This window comes from Callorhinchus milii, unplaced genomic scaffold (assembly GCF_018977255.1).
Source record: "Callorhinchus milii isolate IMCB2004 unplaced genomic scaffold, IMCB_Cmil_1.0 Scaffold26, whole genome shotgun sequence".
NCBI lineage: Eukaryota > Metazoa > Chordata > Chondrichthyes > Chimaeriformes > Callorhinchidae > Callorhinchus > Callorhinchus milii.
Window position 1 is genome coordinate 1389889 of NW_024704767.1, and position 21944 is coordinate 1411832.

Consider the following 21944-nt stretch of genomic DNA (forward strand, 5'->3'; position numbering starts at 1 on the left):
GTAATATTAATGACTGAGCAACCCCGAACATATTTGTATTGAAAGTAAAATGTGCGCCACCTGCTGGACATGTTTCACGTTACCTTTGGGGGAATCTCGGATGGGTAAAAAATGATCCATCTTGAGGTTTAAATGGGGTTGTAATATTGCACATTTCGAAGGTTCTAACAGTTACTTAAGTGCTCGCAGAGTTCAAAAAAGAAAGCAAGTTTACAAATATTTAACATAATTGTTGCAATTTTCTCCTTCCTACACAGAAAGAAGAGCTGGAGTGGTCCATCCTGCCAACATCTGTTAAGGCATCAAATATGTTCCTTAGTTATGAGCCAGGACTTGGATTTGAGCAATGCATGAGGAGATACTCCCATCACTCTCCCAGCCTCTCAAACCATTCAGCACTTGGCCATCACTGTGAATGCTGCTTTTGCTTTGAATGTAAGCTCGGAGACAGCAGCACATGCTAAAAAATTGAGGGTGGGTGAGAACAACTTAAGAGAAGTATAGCCTGTATATTCCTGTTTGGCACAAATTGGTTCCTATTTAAAAAGGATTGAAAAGATAATCACTTGCCTCCTTCCTGTCCACTTACTCCCAACTTTTATGCACTGCAGAATTTTTGGCTTTTCAATATGATCTGTTACTTCTCAGCTATAGGCATCCAGCCTTGCGCTGAAAAGGACTTTCCCCATGAATAGTGGATGTGCCTGTGGCCGAAACACTGCCTAGAAACTGTCACAAGAATATTTTAAGATCCAGTTATAGTCGGTCAACAAGCCATCAATATTGTAACCCAGTAGTTAACCATTCCCACACATTAAGAATATCTAAGCTTACACAATGTTAGCAGCTCCAACTATTCAAGCTGACTGTTCATAAAGGAAACAGAATATTGCACAGGACCCTTTATGTTTCGACAAGATATATAATATATATATATATATAAAGCATTCTTGAATATGGGGCACCCACAATGGTGCAGTGAATAGAGCTATAATGGACCAGGAGCTCATATCCTGAGTTTGCTCAGGTGGGGATAATGTCCGCAAGTTAAACTGATATGAGGTTAGGGAGTGTTCCTACTCTTAATCCGTTTTAAGCACCCTCTACTGGTAGGGCACGTGTAAGGCATCACAGTGAAGAAGGGAGAGAGGGTCAGGCTCTGATCTGACCCACTCTCGGCAGTCAAGTGGTCTGCCAGGATTCCGACTTATGAATGAATGGTGGCCACTTGGATTAGAAGGCATCAGAAAACAAGCAGCACTTGTGGGATAGCAACCCCCAGTCTGTGTTGGCTGGGGATCAAGAGCAAACGTTTGGCAAAACGTTTTCTCAATTCCTGCCTGGAAGCAAAGTTCAACAAAGGATAAATAATACAGGGCAGTTGATTAGAGCTCACCGTCTTGTGTGTTCTGGCTGAGAATGCTGGTCACCAGCTCCTTTTGATTAATCCCGAGGTACTGACAGACTTCTTCGCTGCTGTAGGGTTCTGGATGCAGCACCTCCTCCACAGCTGACAGCATCTCCTCCAGACTCAGTCCGAGCTCCGTCTGCACATCTCGCAGTTTTATCAACTTCTTCCACTTAAGGCCTTTTGACTTCGCAAGGATCTAAATATCAAAATGAGATATTGTTGTAACATCCTTCAAAGACAGACAGAGAGTGGGAGCTGGTCGACCCACCATCCTACAACAAACTTGACAAGTACAATATTCAAGGCAGACCAGACTCTATCTATCTCGCAGGACGAGTGGAGTTTATGATAACTTATCAGAGATCAGCACATTGGGAAACTTCCACAGTTTACAATTCTATTCAGCTAATAAGCCATTTTTATATTGCCAAAATATCGGGGAAATTAAATTGAACGTTCAATACCTGCACATAGGAGCAGGGAGTTAAATCAATTGGTCCACTGAGTCCAATCCACAATTTGTTTCAAGATAGCTCTCTATCTTTTGAATTCAATTTCTCTGCTTTTTCTCCATATCTCTCAATAACCTTACTTTTCCAATACTTCACCTCTTTGTAGCTCTCACTTGGTTGGCAATGCTAGAAACACAACCTAAAGGTTTCTTGGAAAACGTCCTGCTCATTGCTGAATTCCATTAGAAACTTTGTTTTGTGTCTTATTTCTAAACCAGAGGCAATATATAACATGTTTTCATTTTATAGGACTGGAATAGTGGCCAGATACTAACATGGAAACACCTGCATTTTTGTTAAGACGTTCTTCTGCAAAAATACCAGATCAAAGTGTTTCCATGAACTGAAGAGATAAATTCAATTTTACAATTTCCTAAGAATGTCCATTAAAACAGCATATGTAGAAATATCAACAGGAATTATATTTTTGGGTCAGGAAGAACCAACTTTGTGTTCCAACTCAAGCTAGCCACATGATGTGCACACTGTACTTCTATCAATTCATGGACAAACCACACCTGTCCTTACCCAACTCCTGCCTTTTTCTCTTCCTCCCAATCTTTCAGGCTCCCTTGCTCCCCAATATCAGCTTTCAGTTGAGATATGAGGCCAACGTAATAAATCTCACAACAAAGGTAGTGATTCCAAACCGTTCACAATCTCAACTCAACATTCCTAGGAAATTGTAAAATTTAATTTGTCTCGTCAATTCACATGGAAACACTTTGAACTGATATTTTTGCAGAAGGGCATCTTAAGCAAAATACAGATGGTTTCCATTGTAGTACCTGGTGATTATTCCAGTCATATAAAGCCATTGTTCGAGTCATACCTTTAATGTTTACAATGGCTGTTCCTTTACATGACATTGCTGTGCACAAATAGCTGTGTGTTCACCCATAAAACACAGTCACTCCATGTTACAATATATCCTGTAAAGCGCCTTGGGCTGTCCTCCTGACGTGAAAAGCGCTTACACCAAATGCAAGGATTATCATTATTTATGATGTTCTTTGTTCTGATTTTAGGTTTCATATTTTGTTTTTATTTTATTTCCATTCAGCGGGCTCCGGCCTGCTCCATGACTCCCGCCCGACCATTGATGGCCAAGCTTTCAGCCTCTCTGCTCCCACACTCTGGAACTCCATCCCACAGTCTCTTCGCCTCGCTTCCTCCCTTGCCTCCTTCAAGGCCGGTCTCAGGACCCTCCTCTTCAATCATGCCTTCAGTCGCCCTCCCACCTCTCTGTCTTCCCTCACCCCTACCCCACCCCTCCCCCACACTCGGGTCCTTACCCCTGACTCTCCAGCGCCTTGGGACATCCTCCCGAAGTGAAAGGCTCTCTATAAATGCAATTTTGTTGTTTGAAATTAATTTTAGTTTGATCAGACACAAATGGAAACTCTTAGCTGCGCTTAAGAGACCACAAGCATCAGTCAGACAGAGGCCGAGTTTCTTTGCCAGTTCTAATGCGTACATTCTCTCCCTGATCAGACACACATCCCCAGAACACAATGTGGGTTGTCAGATGCCAAGTAATTGGGGCCACAAAGCGTGCAATGGCACACTCACCAGCTAAAACTGGTAGCTTAATTATACAAAGCACTAGTAAGCTTCTAGCTGCTTGTCAGCAAGAACCACCCTACACAAACAGTATGAGGTGTTGAGTGGTAGGAACTTCATCCCCCAGCGTACCCATTGTCTGACCAATTGATAACTGCAGTAATTATTCATTAGCTATGTTCCATGTGCATAGACCGCACAGCTACGTTCTTGACAGACTACCCGATAGAGTAATACTTTTCATGTTAAACTTTTCATGTTAAAGGTGTCAAGGAGAGAAAACATGAACCGTACCTTTGCTGCAAGTCGACACTCCACAACTCGGATATTGAAATGAGCTGTTGCAGCTTTATTCATTTCTACACAACTGTTTGCAATCACAAATACGGCTCCACTTGGAAGTGTCACATCAGTGGCTCGGAGTGGGTTGAATTCTATTAACTTGGCCTATTAAACAAAGCAAAAGAACTGTTTATGCGAACAAAGCTCCAACTATCGTCAGCTTTTACATGCTCATTCAGGGCAACAGGCATAACAATCCAAACCTTTGGATCTACATGCAATTACGTTAGAAAAAGGACGAGTTCGCAAACAATAAATTCAGCAGAGACATGACAGATGTGGTTTTCTTTAGACATTGTTTATCACGAACAAAAGTTGCGGTCAATTTCTAAATCCAGTCATTGTGGCTCAGGAATCTTTAAAATAAGTCAATCTCAGTATAAAGCATCCAATGCCTAAAAAACACTTGGGTCAAATAGGGAATTGTGTGAGGAAATATTTGATGTTGTGATTATTGTTCTTGGAAGCTCCACTGATGATACATCTGGGGACTGGAGGATAACAATAATAATAATTCTTGCATTTAATTACAGTGACTTTCATGTCAGAGGGAGTCTCAAAAGGCTTCACAGGATTTATTGTAAAGTGCAGTGACCGAGTATTTTGTAGGCGAAACAAATGAGTGGCAAATGTTATCTCATTATTTATATAAGGAGTTAGAAATGAACCAAGCAATTACTATAATAGGGAAAATGCTTCAAAGGATTACACGGGAAGCTGTCAATGCTCATCTAAAGAACACAGTTGATGAATATAAATTTTCTAGACCCAGGATGTGGAATGCTCTGAATCAGCAGAATCCATATCAGCTTTTAAGAAAGAATTAGAAAAGTTGATTAAAAGAAGAAATATAAAGGACGAGGAAAAAAGCCAGGAGAAGGGACAAAACTCTTTCCGATAATGGACAATGCAGTCTGTGGAAAGAATCAGGCCAGGTGTGAACACTGGATAGATGGAGATGGATGAATATACTGTTATTTATACTCAATGACCTTTAAAGTTCACGGAGTACTTCTATCTGTCTCTAGGAGATGGAGAGGATTGGGTAGGTTTTTTGTGGGTTGTGCAAGGGGTGGGTTGATGAGCTTTTAATAGACTTTTATTGCTTTATGATGTAACTGTCAAATCTGTGCAACTGATAAGACTGCCCGATGGAGTAATACCTTACACGTTAAAGGTATTTTTTGAGTCAAATTCTGGGAGGAACAAGTTTATCTCTTCCACATGTTCTCTGTGGAGTTAAGAGTCAGAAATCCTGCGAGGAACAGATGTGTTGCATGTTGTCTGCACTTCGTGGGAGTTTGAACATCTGTAGGGAACGGCACGAACCACTTGAACTACAATTAATTATATGAAAGAAGTAGATTACTGTGATTAGTGTGGATACAACCCAGGGATGCTCTCAGGTTCTTTTACTACTGTTATACGCCATTGTACTTGGCGAATAAATTGCTGTGACAGAAGTGGAATGCAATGTAAATACCCCCCGTTTATACAGAATGTAATGCTCCACTGGGATAAATCATCTGGGATCAGCTCTTTTGCTCGTACTAGAATCATGTTCCTCGTTCTACAATAAAGCCTGTTTGTGGAACAGAGACGCTTTTGTGCCTGCGATTCTGGGTTTCCTGACAGTAGGTGCTGGTTAATGGCAACTTAGCGCAAATATCACCAGATTCAGATGATGAGCTTTCAAATTTGATCGATCTAATCTTTCTGCAATACCAACTCAGTCGCTTCACTTTGCAGTATATCCCGTGACGCGCTTTGAGACGTCTTGAGGCAATGATGCAAAACAAAGTGAAGTCTAATATTGCACAAGAATTGCACACGTCACACTCTCCTACAACTTCGTGGAAAGTAAAGTATTCGTCCTAAAGCCCTGAATTTAAGGATTACGCACAGTTCCCTTTTCCGCAAGGAACGAGATGGATTGGTCCATACCGCCTCCCTCGGTCCCGATGTAACGTTCACATTTAGCACAGATCTCTGCCAGCTCCACCTGGAAATGAAGTGTAAAAATATTATAAACAGGCAATTGCATGAAAAAGGAACAGCGGTAACTCATTTGTCCCATCAAGCCCACTCCACCCTTTCATTGTTCATGACACCTACCTCATCTACTTCATCCTATTTCCTTTCCCCACCTCTTCTCCAGATGCCTTAATAATCTTACATCTCAAGCACCTGCCCATCTGCCTCGTAAACAGTTCCAGAAATTGATTCCAGAAATTCTTTGTGTCCCACAAACATCCATGGAATGAGTGACCAATTTTGTTTGGGAATTGTTGGCTGGGAAACTGGAAGAAACTCCCTTCTCTTTACGGATAGTGGTATGGGATCTTTAACATCCACCTGAACAGGCAGATGGGATTTCGGTTTGATGTCTCAACCAAAGGATGGCAGCTTTGCAATGCAACACCCCCTAGCCCCGCATTGTAGGGTCATACATAGTGTCATCACATAATTAAATGCTCCCCACAGGCAGGGGTCAGGGGAGATGTTTACACACAGTCATCAGGGCAGGGAACCATGGTTGGGGCCGAATCCACATTATGTTTTATAAGGAAATTAAATAAACACATGAAAAGGATAAATATGGTATGAAAAGATGCGGTAAAAAAGCAGGAGGGTGTGTCAGAATGGATAGCTCTTTCAGAGAACTGACATGGGCACTATGGGCCAAATTACATCATTGTGTACATTTCTGTGGTCCATGGCCACCATCTAACAGGAAAATGGGAACATCTTTGAACTGCAGTTCTTCTTTAAACTAAAGCATTTTCTGTTTCCACTAATAATTTACGAGCTGCTATCAGCTAACAAGCCATTAAGTGAACAAATACTACATAGGTCACCATAATTCAGTGCTGCCAGGCTTGGGGTTGGGAGAATTGTATGTGTGGAGGAGGAAGTTGTTGCTATGTAGAGTTGGGGTGGAATCGTACAACAGTGCAGTTTAATGATTTACCTCAGAGATCGAGCGAGTGATGTTACAAGGCAGATTTGCGGGGCTTGATGGGCCACATTTTCTCAATCTGTACTTTTTGAAGCAGACCCCAAGTTAGTTTTTCACAGAATCATAGAAGGAGGCCATTTAGCCCATTGTGTCTGTGCCGGCTCTTGTCAAAGAGCAATCCAAATCAATCCCACTCCCCCGCTCTTTCCCCATAGCCCTCCAAACTTGTCCTCCCCAAATACGTATCTACGTCTCTCTTAAAAGTTGTTATTGAATCGGCTTCCACCACCCTTTCAGGCAATGCATTCCAAATCCGAACAACTCGCCGTCTGAAATCATTTCTCCTCACCTCCCCTCTGTTTTTTTTACCAACTATTTTAAAACGGTGTCCTCAGGTTACCGACCTACCCGCCAGTTGAAATAGTTTTAAATATGAATTATAGGTAATAGAGTTAAAATGGCTCCCTGCCCAGGCAAGTTGGGCTAAATAGTCTCCTTCTACAGTAAATTCTACAATTCTATGTTATTCCTATTGTCATATCCACAGTTGCTGAATTGAAGGAGCTGGATATACTAGAAGCTTCTTACTGCAAATTTCCAAATAAGCAGCCTCAACCTTTCCCTAGTGCCAGTTAGTTTTTATTACCACAAACTCTACCTCAACACGCAATTCAGTCCTTAGAGATCAGTTAAACATTGAAGAGAAGTGCACAGCATTTGTTTGCACTGCTGTCTTCACTTTGTTATGCTTGCAATGACAGAATCTCACAGGAAAACAAATGCAGCTCAGTGAAGATTTCTCACGTTAATAATAATAAATAATAATCCTTGCGTTTGATATAGCACTTTTCACGTCTTCTAGACGTCTCACAGAATATACTGTAAAGTGAATTGACTGTATATTTGTGGGCGAACGCGGCAGCCAATTGCGCACAGCAATGTCCCACAAACAGTCGTAGACTGAAAGTGACCAATTTATTATTGTTTGTTTTTTTGTTTTTGGAGGGATTATTATTAGGTGTGTGGAGTAAGGAAACTTGCCCAAGGTTTCGCCCTGACCTGCCTGGAATTGAACTCAGGTCTCTCGCTTGCAAAGCGAGTGCTCTAACCACTGAGCTACAGGACTCCACTTATGAGTCCATGAAATCACGAACGATCATTTCACCTGCGAAGTCCCAGCAATCAGAAGTCAGATGAGGGAAAGACCTTGCACGTTTTATGAATCCTTAACCTGTCCAAAAATCTTGAAGACCTGCACTGGTAATTATTGCTAAATTGGGTGACAAGAGATTCCCTCAACCTGCCATGAAGTGAATGATCAGTTAATCTGGAGGATTATTAGCCAGGACCCTGAGAGAAGCTCCCTCTTTTTTTTCCAAATAGTGTCATGTCTCTGACGCCTACTTGAACAGGCAGACGGCGCCTCAGTTTACTATCTCACCCAAAGGATGGGAGCACTGACAGAGCCATTCTCCCTTAGTACCGCACTTGATTGTCAGCCTTGACCTAAACTTGGGGCTTGGCATGACTAGCTTCTAACTCAGAGGCAAGAGTGCTGAAACAAGCTAACACATTAGGCTTCCCTGTAAAAACAGACTAGCCGAAGACTAAACGCAGTCACCAAAAGTTACTTAACTTGACATTATTTACAATAGAATTTAACAGTCATATTTAAGCCCGATTCATACCACGGGGTGAAAATGGCGAGTTCTGATAAACACTGTAAAATATACGTTTCTGCTGTGTTTCAGTCAAGCACTTCTACTTGAATACAAGCAGCAATTCAATTTCTTGCAGTCCAATGTTCTTGTCCTACAGCCAAAAAATTCTTGGTTTTCCCAATGAGAATGGCCATTTAATGTACTGAATTGCTCTAGCACTGCAAATTCTTTGGATATTTTCCACAGAAAGGCCACCCACCATTCGAGCTCAGTTACAATTTAATTGTCTGCTACCATTGCAAATATCTTATATTTATTCTTAACTATCCTGCTCCCACACACATAGTATGAATGTGCCTAACAGTGAAAAGATCGGGCCTAGATTACTTTAAAGCTCAGCACTTAAGGGCCAAGCAGTATATCTTTATGTATAAAGCTCTAGAAGCAGAACAGTGGCTGATTAAAGCAACAAAGCTATACTACAAACCACTACAATGTTACTTAAAAATGGGCTAAAGATTTTAAAACTCCATCAGTAACGCTGGAAATCACACAACGTGTGTAGTCGTAGGAAACAGCTGCATATGAAATTGAACGATGCTTTAAAATTAAAAGTAAACACTTAACGACTACAGACCTCACCGCATCAGAAGCTGATATTATGTAATTAAATTAAATGCACATTAGGTTTAATTACTTGTTTGCTTTCTCGTCTCATTGACTGTGAAATAGTGAGCGGCTTTTTAAAATCCAGTTTTATATCCTTTTTTATTCCCTCTTGATGTAGGGCAGATATATAAAGTCAGTTAAAGTACCCCCCCTCGCCACCCCCACACCCACCCCTTGACACAGAAAGTCACTGCTGATGGCAGAGCAGGCTTAACTCTCAAGAATCAGATGGTCTATATATTGTTCCAGTCCCTAGAACTCTCACCCTAAACTCCTCTGCCTCACTCCCTCCCTTCACTGCTTCCAAAACCCATCTAAATACCTCTCTTTTTGAGCGCTCCTTCTGCCACTTCCCACGATCCTGCACCCAGCTCAGGCTCCTACTCAGTTCCTGTAAAGGCTTGGTATAAATTGTCATTTAAGAGCAGTGGCACACGGTATAAATGCACTGGGCCACATTCTTGCCGGGCTATAACTGAAATTGCTGTGAACCCTCTACTGACACTAGTCCTTCGTGCTTTCCCTGTGGATGGTGCATTGCCGAGCATTAAGTGCTCTTCGTCTTAAGGGAGGTAGGGAAGTTAGGTTATTAAGGGATTTGGAGAGAAGGTTCTGAGGAAGTGGAGTCAGAAAGATAAAAGAGCTTCCATTAACTAATAAAATGGCAGCACAATTGTGACAGGGCAAATGGCCTGTTCTGGCAAATGTGCTCCTGTTATAGAGAAGTCTCGATGTTTGTTTATTTACTACTCTCTAAACTGGCAATATCCTGCTCAGGGAGGAAGAATTCACCACTGACCAATTTTTATCTGGAAATTGTCCACCAGAGAAACTCCCTTCTCTCTTTTCAAATAGTGCCATCTTTAATGTCCATCTTAACAGGCAGCCAGGACTTTAATTTAACTTCTCAACCAACCGATCTACGCACCTCCAACAACGCAGCGCTGCCCCCAGGGACTTTTACAGCAGGATACACGTGCCTGCACTGGAATAAATTAAAGAGCTTTGCTGAATGATCTATGGCTCTATGGATGTTAATGTAAATGTTTCATTTGATCCTGTCTGGCAAAATACAACAGAAGGCTTCTTGCAAATAGCTTTGTGCTTTCCTATCACCTGGGATGATTTCAGCTCAGGGCTCAATCTGAATTAAAGCCCGTCTTTTTTTAATATCAATCAGGTTTCAACCCTGCTTAAATTGTCCAATATAAATCTGTTTCTTAGGCACATTAAATTGGAGACTTTTTACTGTCAGACAGACAGCCATAACAAGCTGAAGCACTTTAGCTTGAAATTGACCAAATTAACTCAATAGCTGATGTATGAAAATTTTGCCAAATCCAGTTAAAATTATTTGAAGTGACCCAAGCGGAAATTACTGTTTATTCTCAGGGGTGCAGAAAATCCTATCCTCAACTTTTGCGCAAAATTTACGTAATGAAAACCTGCTGCTATCAATGACTAAAGAGGCGTACAGTACAGTACGACATGAAAGACAATTACAGTAGAAAATAATGAAAGGCATGATAGGTGTAGCTGGCTTTATTTCAATGACGTAATTCTTACTGACAATAATATGAAAAGCAAAGCAACAAAAACGCAGTTTTGGAACCAGTTTGTAACAGGATTGCAAAAAACAAATTGCAAAAGGGGTCCATTTCTGCACTAGTACTGAGCAATTGAGAAAATTGAGAAAATCTGCTGGTGGACTCGAAGGCAAAATATTTGGCAATATTAACATAACAATTTTGCCCTGTCTAACGTGTGGCTGACACACACACAATGGGAAGAGGTTGCTTTCACTGTATAAACACTCCATTGTGCTGTCTGTATGATTCAGGCTTGTGGGTTATTGTAGCCAAGAGTCCAGTAGCTTATTTTGCCTGAGCCACGGTAGTTATATTGTTCAATGTTATAAATGACGCTGTGACGTGACCAGCTCTTTAACAATATTAACAGAGGGGGCCGTGAAATGTCTTGGATGGAAGCCCCCGAGAGCTTTTAGAGGACCATTTGAGAGTGGAACCAGAACTGATTCACAGCCTCCTCCAGGTGGGCTCAGCAGCAGGGATCTGGCGCAATACTCTTCCGAATCATGCTGTTCGGCCAAGATTCATTCTGTGCTTCTCTCCCTAATACTTTGGAGGAAATAAAGTAATGGTTTGGTAGAGATGCAAATTGAATCATCGGTGTAAACCAAACGCACATTCTACGAATTATAACTCACAAGTAAGAGCAAGCCCTTTCATATAAGGCCCCATCGCTTACACCAGTAGACCATTTAGGGGTAGGAGGAGAGCAGATTTACTGTCACACCCACACTGCTCTATTAACACTGATTTAATTCCTCCCTGAGGTGGTTATGGAATTGGGGAAGGGACCCAAAATGTAATCAATGCCACCAAAACTGGAATTATTCTAGTCTTAACCACTGAGTAAATCACTGCAATCTACATGCACAAGATTTCGGAGCTCCTCATGACCTGGACCTTAAAGATGCCCCATGACCCCTACGTGGAGATGGACAATTCATTCTGGCCTCCTTACGTGGAACCTCTACTGTGATACGGAATTGTCATCAGACATTCTGAAAATTCCTACTGCATCTGTCTCAAGGCAATCGATTGACTCATTTCCCCCTCCCTCTTCCTCTCTCTCCCCTCTCTTCCCCCTCCATCTCAGTGGTTAAAGCGCTCGCCTCTAGAGTGAGAGACCTGGGTTCGATTCACGGCGAAAACCTTGGGCAAGTTTCCTTACTCCACACATACATCTGATAATAATCCCTCAAGAAAAAAAAACAATAATAAAATTGGTCACTTCAATCCACGATTATTTGTGGGACACTGCAGTATACAATTGGCTGCCAGGTTTCGCCCACAAAATATACAGTGACTACATTTTACAATATATTCTGTGAAGTACTTTGTGACGTGAAAAGCGCGATTTCAAATGCAAGAATAATTATTATTATTAACGGGGTATTCAGCCATGCATGGATTGTCAAGGCACAATCTTGATTCACCCGACAAAGTTGGATTCTGATTTATCTATAAATAAACGTTGTATTTCTCAACAAAAATCATGTATCGATAATCCTAAATAACTAACCCTTGCGTTTGATACAGCGCCTTTCACGTCAGGAGGACGTCTCAAGGCGCTTCACAGGATTTACTGTGAAGTGTACTGACCACGCATTTTGGTAGTGAATGCAGCAACCAATTTACCCACACCAGTGTCCCACAAACAGCCATGAAGTGAATGACCAATTTATTCTGGGGGATTTTTAGACTGGACACTGGAAGAACCTGGACTCCCTTATCTTTTCAAATAGTACCATATGATCTTTAACATCCACCTGGATGTCTTGAGCTGCCATACAATGTTCGCTCACTTACCGCAGGACAACTGATATCTCACACATCTCTATTTGTTCAAAATGCTTGGGCATGAACACATTAACGTTCAAACAAGGATAAGTATCATTAGTGTTTTGCAATTGAAGATGAAAACTAAAATGGCAAACAGACCCCAGGAAAATAAATCTTTAAAAAACTTCAATCCAAGGCATTGCTGCACATTATTTACCATTCACTAGGAGTAAAATGGAAAAAAAAGACTTTCCTAAAAATTATAATCAAGGTTAGAATGGAAATCAATATGAAACATGTTATTCATCCTACATATGGAACAAAATAGCGTGCAATCCAAGCAGAAATCAGGAAAATCACTTCTGGGTAATGCTAAAACAGTAAGTCCTCATTATACATGAGACTAATTAAAGTTACCATCTGCTACAACTTTGCATGCTAACTTCCAATTTGCTGTTATTTCACATATGTTTTGTATGGTAATGCCACTTATTTTCATCAGGAGCTGGGTCATGTTTGTGAGACATTATCTGGTTGTCATCATAACCAGCAAAATTAAGCACTGATGTTATCTGTTCCGTTGCTTTTGAAAATCTTGCTCTCATCTCAGTATTATGCACGTCTCCGATTTGCCACAAGTGTGGTTACAGAGTTCTCGGCTTTCCGTTTGTGTTTGGAATAAACAAGTCTGACACGAAGGCTGCTCTTGAACAACACAATTCCACAACTGTGGGACTGTTGCCCAGAATGTTTTGTAAGACCATTTCTCAGATTCTTTACAAATTCTCAACAGATTGCAAAAACCTAAAGATTTTGTTTATAGTAGAGTGGTGCATGCTTTTACTTCTGGTCATTAATCTGTCTGCACTTTCCAACTTAATTCAGGTTAACACTGAAAACAACAACAAAAACAAAAATTACATTTATAGAGTGCCTTTCACGTCGGGAGGACGTCCCAAGGCGCTGGATAGTCAGGGGTCAGGACCTGAGCAATAGGGGAGGGGTGGGGTAGGGGTGAGGGAAGATAGAGAGACTGAAGGCACGATCGAAGAGGAGAGTCTTGAGACCGGCCTTGAAGGAGGCAAGGGAGGAAGTGAGGTGAAGGGACTGTGGGATGGAGTGTGGGGCAGAGAGGCTGAAAGCCCGGCCACCGATGGTAGAACATAAGAACATAAGAATAGGAGCAGGAGTAGGCCATTCGGCTCCTCTAGTCTGCCCTGCCATTTAATAAGATCATGGCTAATCTATTCTAACTCCACCTACTCGCCTTATCCCCATATCCCTTAATCCCTTTATCTAAAAGAAATCTATCAATCTCAGTCTTGAATATGTTCAAGGACTGAGCATCTACAGCCATTTGGGGTAGAGAACTCCATAAATTCACTACCCTTTGAGTGAAGAAGTTTTTCCTCAACTCAGTGCAAAAGGGCTTACCCGTAATTTTAATACTGTGACCCTGGTTATAGTTTCTCCAAACAGGGGAAAAAGTCTCCCACTATCTATTCTGTTGTGCCCCTTAATAATCTTATAGGTTTCTATAAGATCACCTCTCATTCTTCTATATTCTAAAGAATATAGGCCTAAATTGCTCAACCTATCCTCATAACTCATCCCTGGTACCAACCTAGTGAATTTACGTTGTAGCCCCTCTAAGGCGCGTACATCCTTTCTTAAATAAGGAGACCAAAACAATACTCTAGGTGAGGTCTCACTAGGGCCCTATACATTTCCAGCAAGACTTCCCTACTCTTATATTCTAACCCTTTTGTAACAAATGCCAACATACCGTTAGCCTTCCTAACTGCTTGCTGTACCTGCAAACTCACTGCCTGAGTTTCATACCAGCAAGAAGATTAAGTTAGTGATTCAGTTTGGGTGGTATCTTGACGCTGCCCACCATCAAATGGCCAGTCAAGATCAACGCTCGGTTAACACTTTCTTGCTGGTTAAACGCGTTTTCAACATTAACCTGAATTAAGTTGGAATAATGGACACTTGAGCAAGATCCGCAAGGGTGCCCAACACCGGGGGAATCTGTATCCCAGACACAAGAAAAGATTGGACTGTGAATAGTCAGCTGGCATGCCATTGGCTCTGGCTGTTCTCCAAGATTAGCCAGCCCTGACAGTCCAGGATCTTTCATGATTGCTGACTTGACTGGACATTCCCTGGAGATTGGAGTAAAGACAGAGGCCAGGGAAGGAAATAAAGTCGCAGGTTGATTAATAGCCCCTTAATATTATTAAAAAATTGAATATAATATAAACAAGTGAATATTCTGCATATTTCCTGATATATTTGTCATACCTCTTTGTAAAAATATTTTGTTTGTATCTGGTCTCTGCGGTCTTTTATTTCATATTTGTTTTAAAATGCTATACATTGTTAGCCACTGAGAAAGCAAAACAAAGCAATGACTTTCTTATTAATCACACCATTGCGCCTGCAAATCCGGCCAGAATCCTAATGCAATAAGCAACGTGGGCTGCCAATTCTTTGCGATTTCTGAAAAGATATTCCTTTTTGGCCGCACGGTAATGAGGAACAGCCACGATCGACAACAAGCCAGTGGTTTATTTCTTTTTTTGGAATTACTGACAACAGACAAAATTTCAAAAATATCAAGTGAGGTACAGCAACAGGTTGCAAACCAAAAAGAAGTAACCGGGTTCATCCAGAGTTTGTCATACCTCTTTGTAAAAAGAAAACTCCAAGAATTACAAATGTACTCAACTCTACAGGGCCACAGCACATCTATCAGTTGTGTTAGTCAAGCACTTTGAAACATCCTCCCAACTTGAAAGGTGTTATATAAATCAAAATTGTATGGCAACAATAATAATAATCCTTGCATTCGATTTAGCGCCTTATCACGTCTTCGAGATGTTTCAAAGTGCTTCACAAAATATACTATAACGTGAATTGACTGTATATTTTGATGGGAGAAACGCAGCAGCCAATTGCACACAGCAATTACATTATATAGTAATTATATTGTATTTCTTTGTTTCTTCACTACAGTACACTGACAAGTGAATGGTGGTTATTCACTTAAGACTTAGCGATGCCTTTTTTTAATTATTACCAGGTAGAAATGCCCAACACAACAGCATAGTTTAATAATCAGGTATGAGGATAAGGTATCCAAATCTTGAAAGGCTTAAAAATAAAGGCCAAACATTGTCACTAAGAGGCCTAACAAACTTATTTGGCTGTAACACTTGACTTATATTGACATAATCCATTCTGCTAACAATGTTTGCCAGTTACATGTGTTATATGGTTTGCTCTGTAGTTTGAGAGTGCGACTTGTTCCATATGCCTGACAGCTTACATGTCTTTATGTCTGTATCCATCAAACTATTTGCCCGTGAAGCCTTCCAAATCTATCTTTAACAGTGCAGGAATCAGAATAGAAGGATAGAGAGGGAAGGAAAAAAAAAGAAATGTGGCCAATGGGGGGTAGTGCGGCAGTACAGCAGAGGGGGGGGGGGGGGGTGGGGGGGGAAGAGAGGGGAGGGGAAGGGGGGTGGCCGATGGCATGGTCAAAGAGGAGGGTCGAGGCGGGACTTGAAGGAGGCGAAGGAGGGGGAGTGATTGGGGGATGGAATTCCAGGGGTTGGGGGCAGAGTGGCTGAAGCCTCTCCCGCCGATGGTGGGGCGGGTGGGTCGGGGGACGTGGAGCAGGCCAGAGCTGGCTGAGCGGAGGGAGCGGGCGGGTTGGTAGGGTGTTAGGAGGTCATAGAGATAGGGTGGGGCGAGGCAATGGAGGGCTTTGTAGGTGAGGACCAGGATCTTGAACTGGATCCTCTGAAGGATAGGGAGCCAATGGAGTCGGGCGAGAATGGGGGAGATGGGGTCGCGGAGTTTGGTGCGGGAGAGAACACGGGCTGCAGAGTTCTGGATTATCTACAGCCTGTGGAGGGAGGAGTTGGGAAGGCCGGCAAGCAGGGAGTTTGCATAGTCGAGCCTGGAGGTGATGAAGGCATGAACAAGAGCAGCCTGAGGGGTGAGGTAGTGGACCCTATACTGTTGTCTGCCTGTTTATTGTTAGCCTCTATCCACTAGAAAGTAGGAACTAAAGACACATTAATCCCTTTCACAAACTGAAATCCTGCATATCCTTGCATTTGATCGAGTGCCTTTGCACGTCAGGAGGATGTCTCAAATTGCTTCACATGATTTACTGCAAATTGTAGTGACTGTATATTTTGTAGATGAATAACTTTTCAATGCAAGTCAAGCATTCAAACATCTCGGCCAGTATTGCACATCACTAACTCCTGCTTTCTCTCTGACTCTCCTCTCTCTCTGTGGTATCTCAAAACTGGTCAAGGGAAATGTACATCAGATGCAGATTGGAAAGCTATTTTGTTCAGCATCTCACTATATAATAATCCATTTGAGGATTCCTCCTCACTAATAATCCTTGATAACCACAAATGTGATTGTGGCTTTCCCTGTGGTTCATCACATCTCTGTCCTGCTACTCTAACCTTCTATCTTCAGTCTGCAGTGAAGCTCAACACAAATATCTGGAAGCCTAGCTCAGCCATGCTTCTGCCTGGAGCCCTGAACAATTGACTTTAACATCTTCAAATCTTATCTGTCCTCTTTATTTTACAACTCCATCTCTCCCCAGGCCATTTAGTTGTAGTTGAAACTCTGACTTTCTTAAACGCTCCGAGACGCTGTCCAGTGTAAAGGGCGCTATATAAATACAAGTTGTTGTTAGTCTCACTCACCTTGGCCTCACTTACACAAACCAACATTTCAGAAATATATTAACTGCTCATTAGATGCCTCGTCATGTATGTAACAAAGGAACAAGACATCAACAAGCCTGTTCTGCCAGTTCATTAGATCATGGCAGATCTTTTGGTGTGTGGTTATAAATGTTTCTAACTTCTTCCTAGCGTTCTGTTTCCTTGCTCTGATCCTATTTCCCTCTTGCACCCCAGATGGCATCTTCTCCAGCTCAACGGTGCTAGATCCAATGAAGAGTGAATATTAGCCTTCTTGTTCATTGATCTGTCATGCATTTGAAGTATCTTGTACTTTAGATTGCTGGAATTCATTTTTCTTCATCTCTACTGGATACAGTTTTATTTCCGATTATTCTCAGCCAAGATGTTAAATCAAGCACCATGGAGCAGGGTAAGGGTTGATATAACAATTTTCACTGCAAACACACCAGCTGTCTGCTGAAAATGAGAGCAGATGTGAGGAAGTCACGAAACGCAGCCTGTCCCTTCATGCTAAGGGAGACAGAACCCAAAGCAAGGGGCTCCTTCAGGGCAATAAGGGGTAGAAATTTGATAATGTTGTTTCTGAAGTTCCTTACCTAAATTGTCGACGAACAGCACATTTACACAAGGTGAAATGGAAAGACCCCACTTGACTCCATTACATGTTAGCTTCCAATTTCAGTTATATTGCAGACTGTGTGCATGCGATCTTATTTTTGGAATGAATCGCTTGTTGCTAACTCTTGTGGTATTTGCATGTGAAAGTGTGGTAATAACACAATTCCATTTTATTCGTAAGTAGACCATTCATTGTGTTACAGTACATTATTAATTATATTTTTATATTCTAGTTTTACTACATGTGTCCAATAAAGTTCAACTTTTCTCTCTTCCAAGTGATATCTTATGATTTATTCGGTTAGTTTGACAGTCTTTTAGATTAATTGCACATTTTTTAAACAAAAACAATATAAACCAAGGTCCCAGCTGCCTGTTTAGGTGGTGTTTAAAGATCCCATGGCACAATTTGAAAAGAGAAGGGACTTTCTCTGAGTGTCTTGGCCAACAATCTCCCAAATAAGATTGGTAGTTCACACTAGAGACACTAGCTGTCGTGTTTGCCTACAATAGCACACTGTAAAGTATAAAGTATTTACTTTAATAAATAAATGCTGTGCACATTTGGCTGCTGCGTTTCGTCCACAAAATATACAGTCACAACACTTTATAGCTGTGTAATGCTGTAACATGACTCAACGTGATAAGGCACTATATCAAATGCAAGGATTATTATTATAAGCTTCTGTGAACCATCTTGAGACATTCCAATAATACAATGAGGTGCTACATCAATATATATACATATATAGTTATAAAGAGAACTTTTGAGCTGGTTTTGTAATCACTGAATAAAAATGACAGATTAATATGCAAAGGCTTGTTAACTTGTCCTGCTGGTTACATGGAAACTCTTTGTTAAATGACTATTCCTATTAGAAACATACCAAGCTACAACACAGGGGGCTTGGAGTTCAAATAAGTGTGAGAAATTGCTGAAGCTTTTAATATTCCAATACTAAATGATGCTCCCAATATTCATGTTAGTTTTGCCCCCTGAATTAGATTAGAATTAGAATTCTCTATGACTGGGTATCTAATGCAAATATCAAACAAATCTGCTGTTTTCTTATATTTTATTGAGATAGATTTTGTTCCAGTAGTGATGCACTTCATACCTTGTGGAACTGTGGATTAAGGGGGTCGATTTTACACTGATCTCAATCCTAAGGTTATAGTCAAAAGATTGCTGCACAGTATTGAGCGACAAGGGTAAGATAGACCAGTCTTGTAACTTTATCCTTGAAAATTAGGATACTAAACAAGACTGATAATGAAGATAAATTAGAGAGGTCAAAATAATTACAAGATGTATTATCTGCTTTTGTGAAATGGTGAAGGTTACAACAGTTGCTGAAGGGATGAAGTAAAATAGCAACTAATGTAAATTAAATGGCTAACTCTCTCAAGTGTACTCTTTGTAGCAGATTGTTCTTATTACATGACTCATTTAAGTCAGCCTGTGTAAGAAGCTAAGCCTTTGAAACTATTGCTTGATGTAGTCCAGATTTCTATCTTATTATTTGGTTTTCAATACAGCATTCCCCTTAGATACTAAAAATATGCAACCTACCAACCCCACTGATAGGTATCTTTAGACATAAACTGAGAAACAGAGATAATATAAAAAAAGTAAATGGAATTACTGTTTAATTGTTACATGGAAACTCGTTAAATTAAATTGTGTTAAATTGATAAAATAATCATGAACATTAAAAGTGGTTCTGGTTCATTACTGTGTGAAAAGGTTACTTGGACACTTAAAAAATACAAATGCTCCACTTCACTGCATTTCAAAGTCAAGATAGTCTTTTTGTTGAGACTAAGTTATAGTAAATTGTGCAGAAAAAGATGTGGCATCCTAACTGACTGACCAACCAATCTCCGTGCATCAAACCAAATTATTAGCAATTAGTGACAGATGGTCTGGTTGGATCACCCAAGTGTAGTCAGTAATTATTCTGTCTTCCAGCATTAAGATATCATTGCTCATATTAAAAACTTTGGATCAGTAACAGATGGGTAATTAGACATCACAGCAAAAAAAAAACAGGTGCTGATGCTATCACATAGACCCAACATTTTCTGTCTGATTCATGAAAGCCTCAGCAACATCAGCCAAATAAAAGGAAAACTGGTGCTTTTTTAGGATTATGCTGCAGGATTGCAAAGCATTGCGTAGCAGAATTTCAAATGTCATCAGACAATGCTATTAAAAAATATTAATATTGAACACATTTGGGGAAAGTGAAAGTACTCCGTCATTTGTGCTATTTGCACCATAGGATGAACTGATTGCCCCCACTGTCCTGTCTATCTTAATACTCTGCTGGGAACAGAAGCTCACAGGAAATGCATAGACCACACTGTTATTAATAACAATAAAATTAGTCATCGACTCCCTTGGTGTTTGTGGGAAATTTCTGTGTGCAACTGGCTGCCACATTTACCCACAAAATATACAGTCAATCAACTTTACGGCCTGTCCCAAATATGATTAGAAAAAAATCTTACTGACCCAGACTTTATATACAGTTTCTTTTTACAGATCGGTAATCCACAGATTGATTGTGGGTTCCTATATCTTTAATCCAAATTGACTGCAGATCTGATGAGTGTAACAGTACCTTGGAAAGGGCCTTCTGATTGACAACGGTAGTGATGAGACCTGCACAGCAAACCATTGCACTGGAACTGGAGAGTCCTGAACTGGCTGGGATAGTGCCATCAAGCATGCAGTTCATTCCACAAGGGGTGATGAGATTGAAGTGTTCCTGACAAAGAGAGCAAGAAATTTTCAAACATTAACTTGTTCATTTTGAATGCTACAGTTCAATTTTCAGTTGCACGTGTGAATGAAAATGCCATGTAATCGATTAATCGGAAAAGTGAATCATTGAGATTTCAACAATTCATTTTCAGTCAATTTCAATTATTAATTCGGGTGGATTATTGTGGATAATGGAGTTTCCACCGAGGATGGCTTCACTTGATTAGGCTTGATTTGAATGTTACGTATTCATCCATTTCCAACGTGGACCTACAGTATTGCATTAAAATAATGCAAGCAAGTTCACTAGACGTATTGCATCGCACACAAATTGGAGGAAGGTAAATGGGTTAGAATGGATTGTGCTTTCAAGGAGACACAGAGACACAATGTGCCACTTTTGCCCTATACAGTTCCATGATTCTATCACGTTTGTGTGCACAAATTGTGTCTGGTACTTTTCAACAGATACAATGTCCCAGTGGATAAGAACATCACTGGGCTTGGACAGTGAATCACTAAAGTTTCAGGTGTGCTGAACTTATTGCTCTCAGCCAGAGCAGCAGGTGTGGTGCTGCAATCTGCTTTCGTGAGGAGTAAATCGGCCAGGATCTCCCTCCCTGATCACCATCCAGAGAGCAATGTCGGACAGTGTCCATCTATGACATGATGGATGTGGATCAGGTTTGACTGTGATCCCCCACTCACCGCCCACCCGCCAGGTTAAATAACCTGCCAACACTCACTGTCAAGTCTAAGATGTGAATAATGGGTCACTTGGTGAGGTATCGATAGGTGTCCATAGAACCATCAAATGCCTTCAGGAGAGGAAAATTGGCGGGAAAGGAAAGAAAATAAAGTCAGAAAGCATTTCCCCGAATTTTAGACTAATATTTTCTGAGACAACCCAAACTGGGGAGTGGGGGCGAGGGAGAAGAAAGGAAGTGAAATATTTAGGTTTCGCCTTCAATATGAGGTATTTTAGTATGCAGTGTTGATGCTTTCAGTTGGATCACACAATAGAACAGCAATGGAGCTATTCTTTCGTATTGTGCAACTATTGTTCTAAAATGCAGCCATCCTATGCAAAATATGGTATTTTAGGAGTTTTTTTTAACCTCAGCAAAGATTTTGTGACAGAACTATTTGGCCATTGTCTGAACTAACCCCCTTAAACCTAAGCTGGCTGGATTCTTAATAGCACTTGGGGGACGGAAACATTACTGTGAGCAATATATTTTTCTCTGGAGTGAAGTGGTTACTTAATTCTTTGGGATCAGTGCAGTTGCACAAATAATAATGCGGAAATGCCTCCAGTGACCA

At 40.9% G+C, this 21944-nt stretch overlaps 1 protein-coding gene across 2 annotated transcripts in view; it reads right to left on the reverse strand.

Annotated features, from left to right (window-relative positions):
• Nucleotides 1-21944, reverse strand: part of galk2 (galactokinase 2) — a 46949-nt gene that overhangs the window by 15395 nt on the left and 9610 nt on the right. For both annotated transcript variants that reach the window (XM_042344046.1, XM_007906257.2), the window contains exons 5-8: nucleotides 20479-20625; nucleotides 5732-5830; nucleotides 3781-3933; nucleotides 1397-1607 (exon numbers count right to left, since the gene is read on the reverse strand). In XM_042344046.1, the coding sequence (XP_042199980.1) occupies nucleotides 1397-1607; nucleotides 3781-3933; nucleotides 5732-5830; nucleotides 20479-20625 (610 nt within the window). The remainder of the gene's footprint in view (nucleotides 1-1396; nucleotides 1608-3780; nucleotides 3934-5731; nucleotides 5831-20478; nucleotides 20626-21944) is intronic.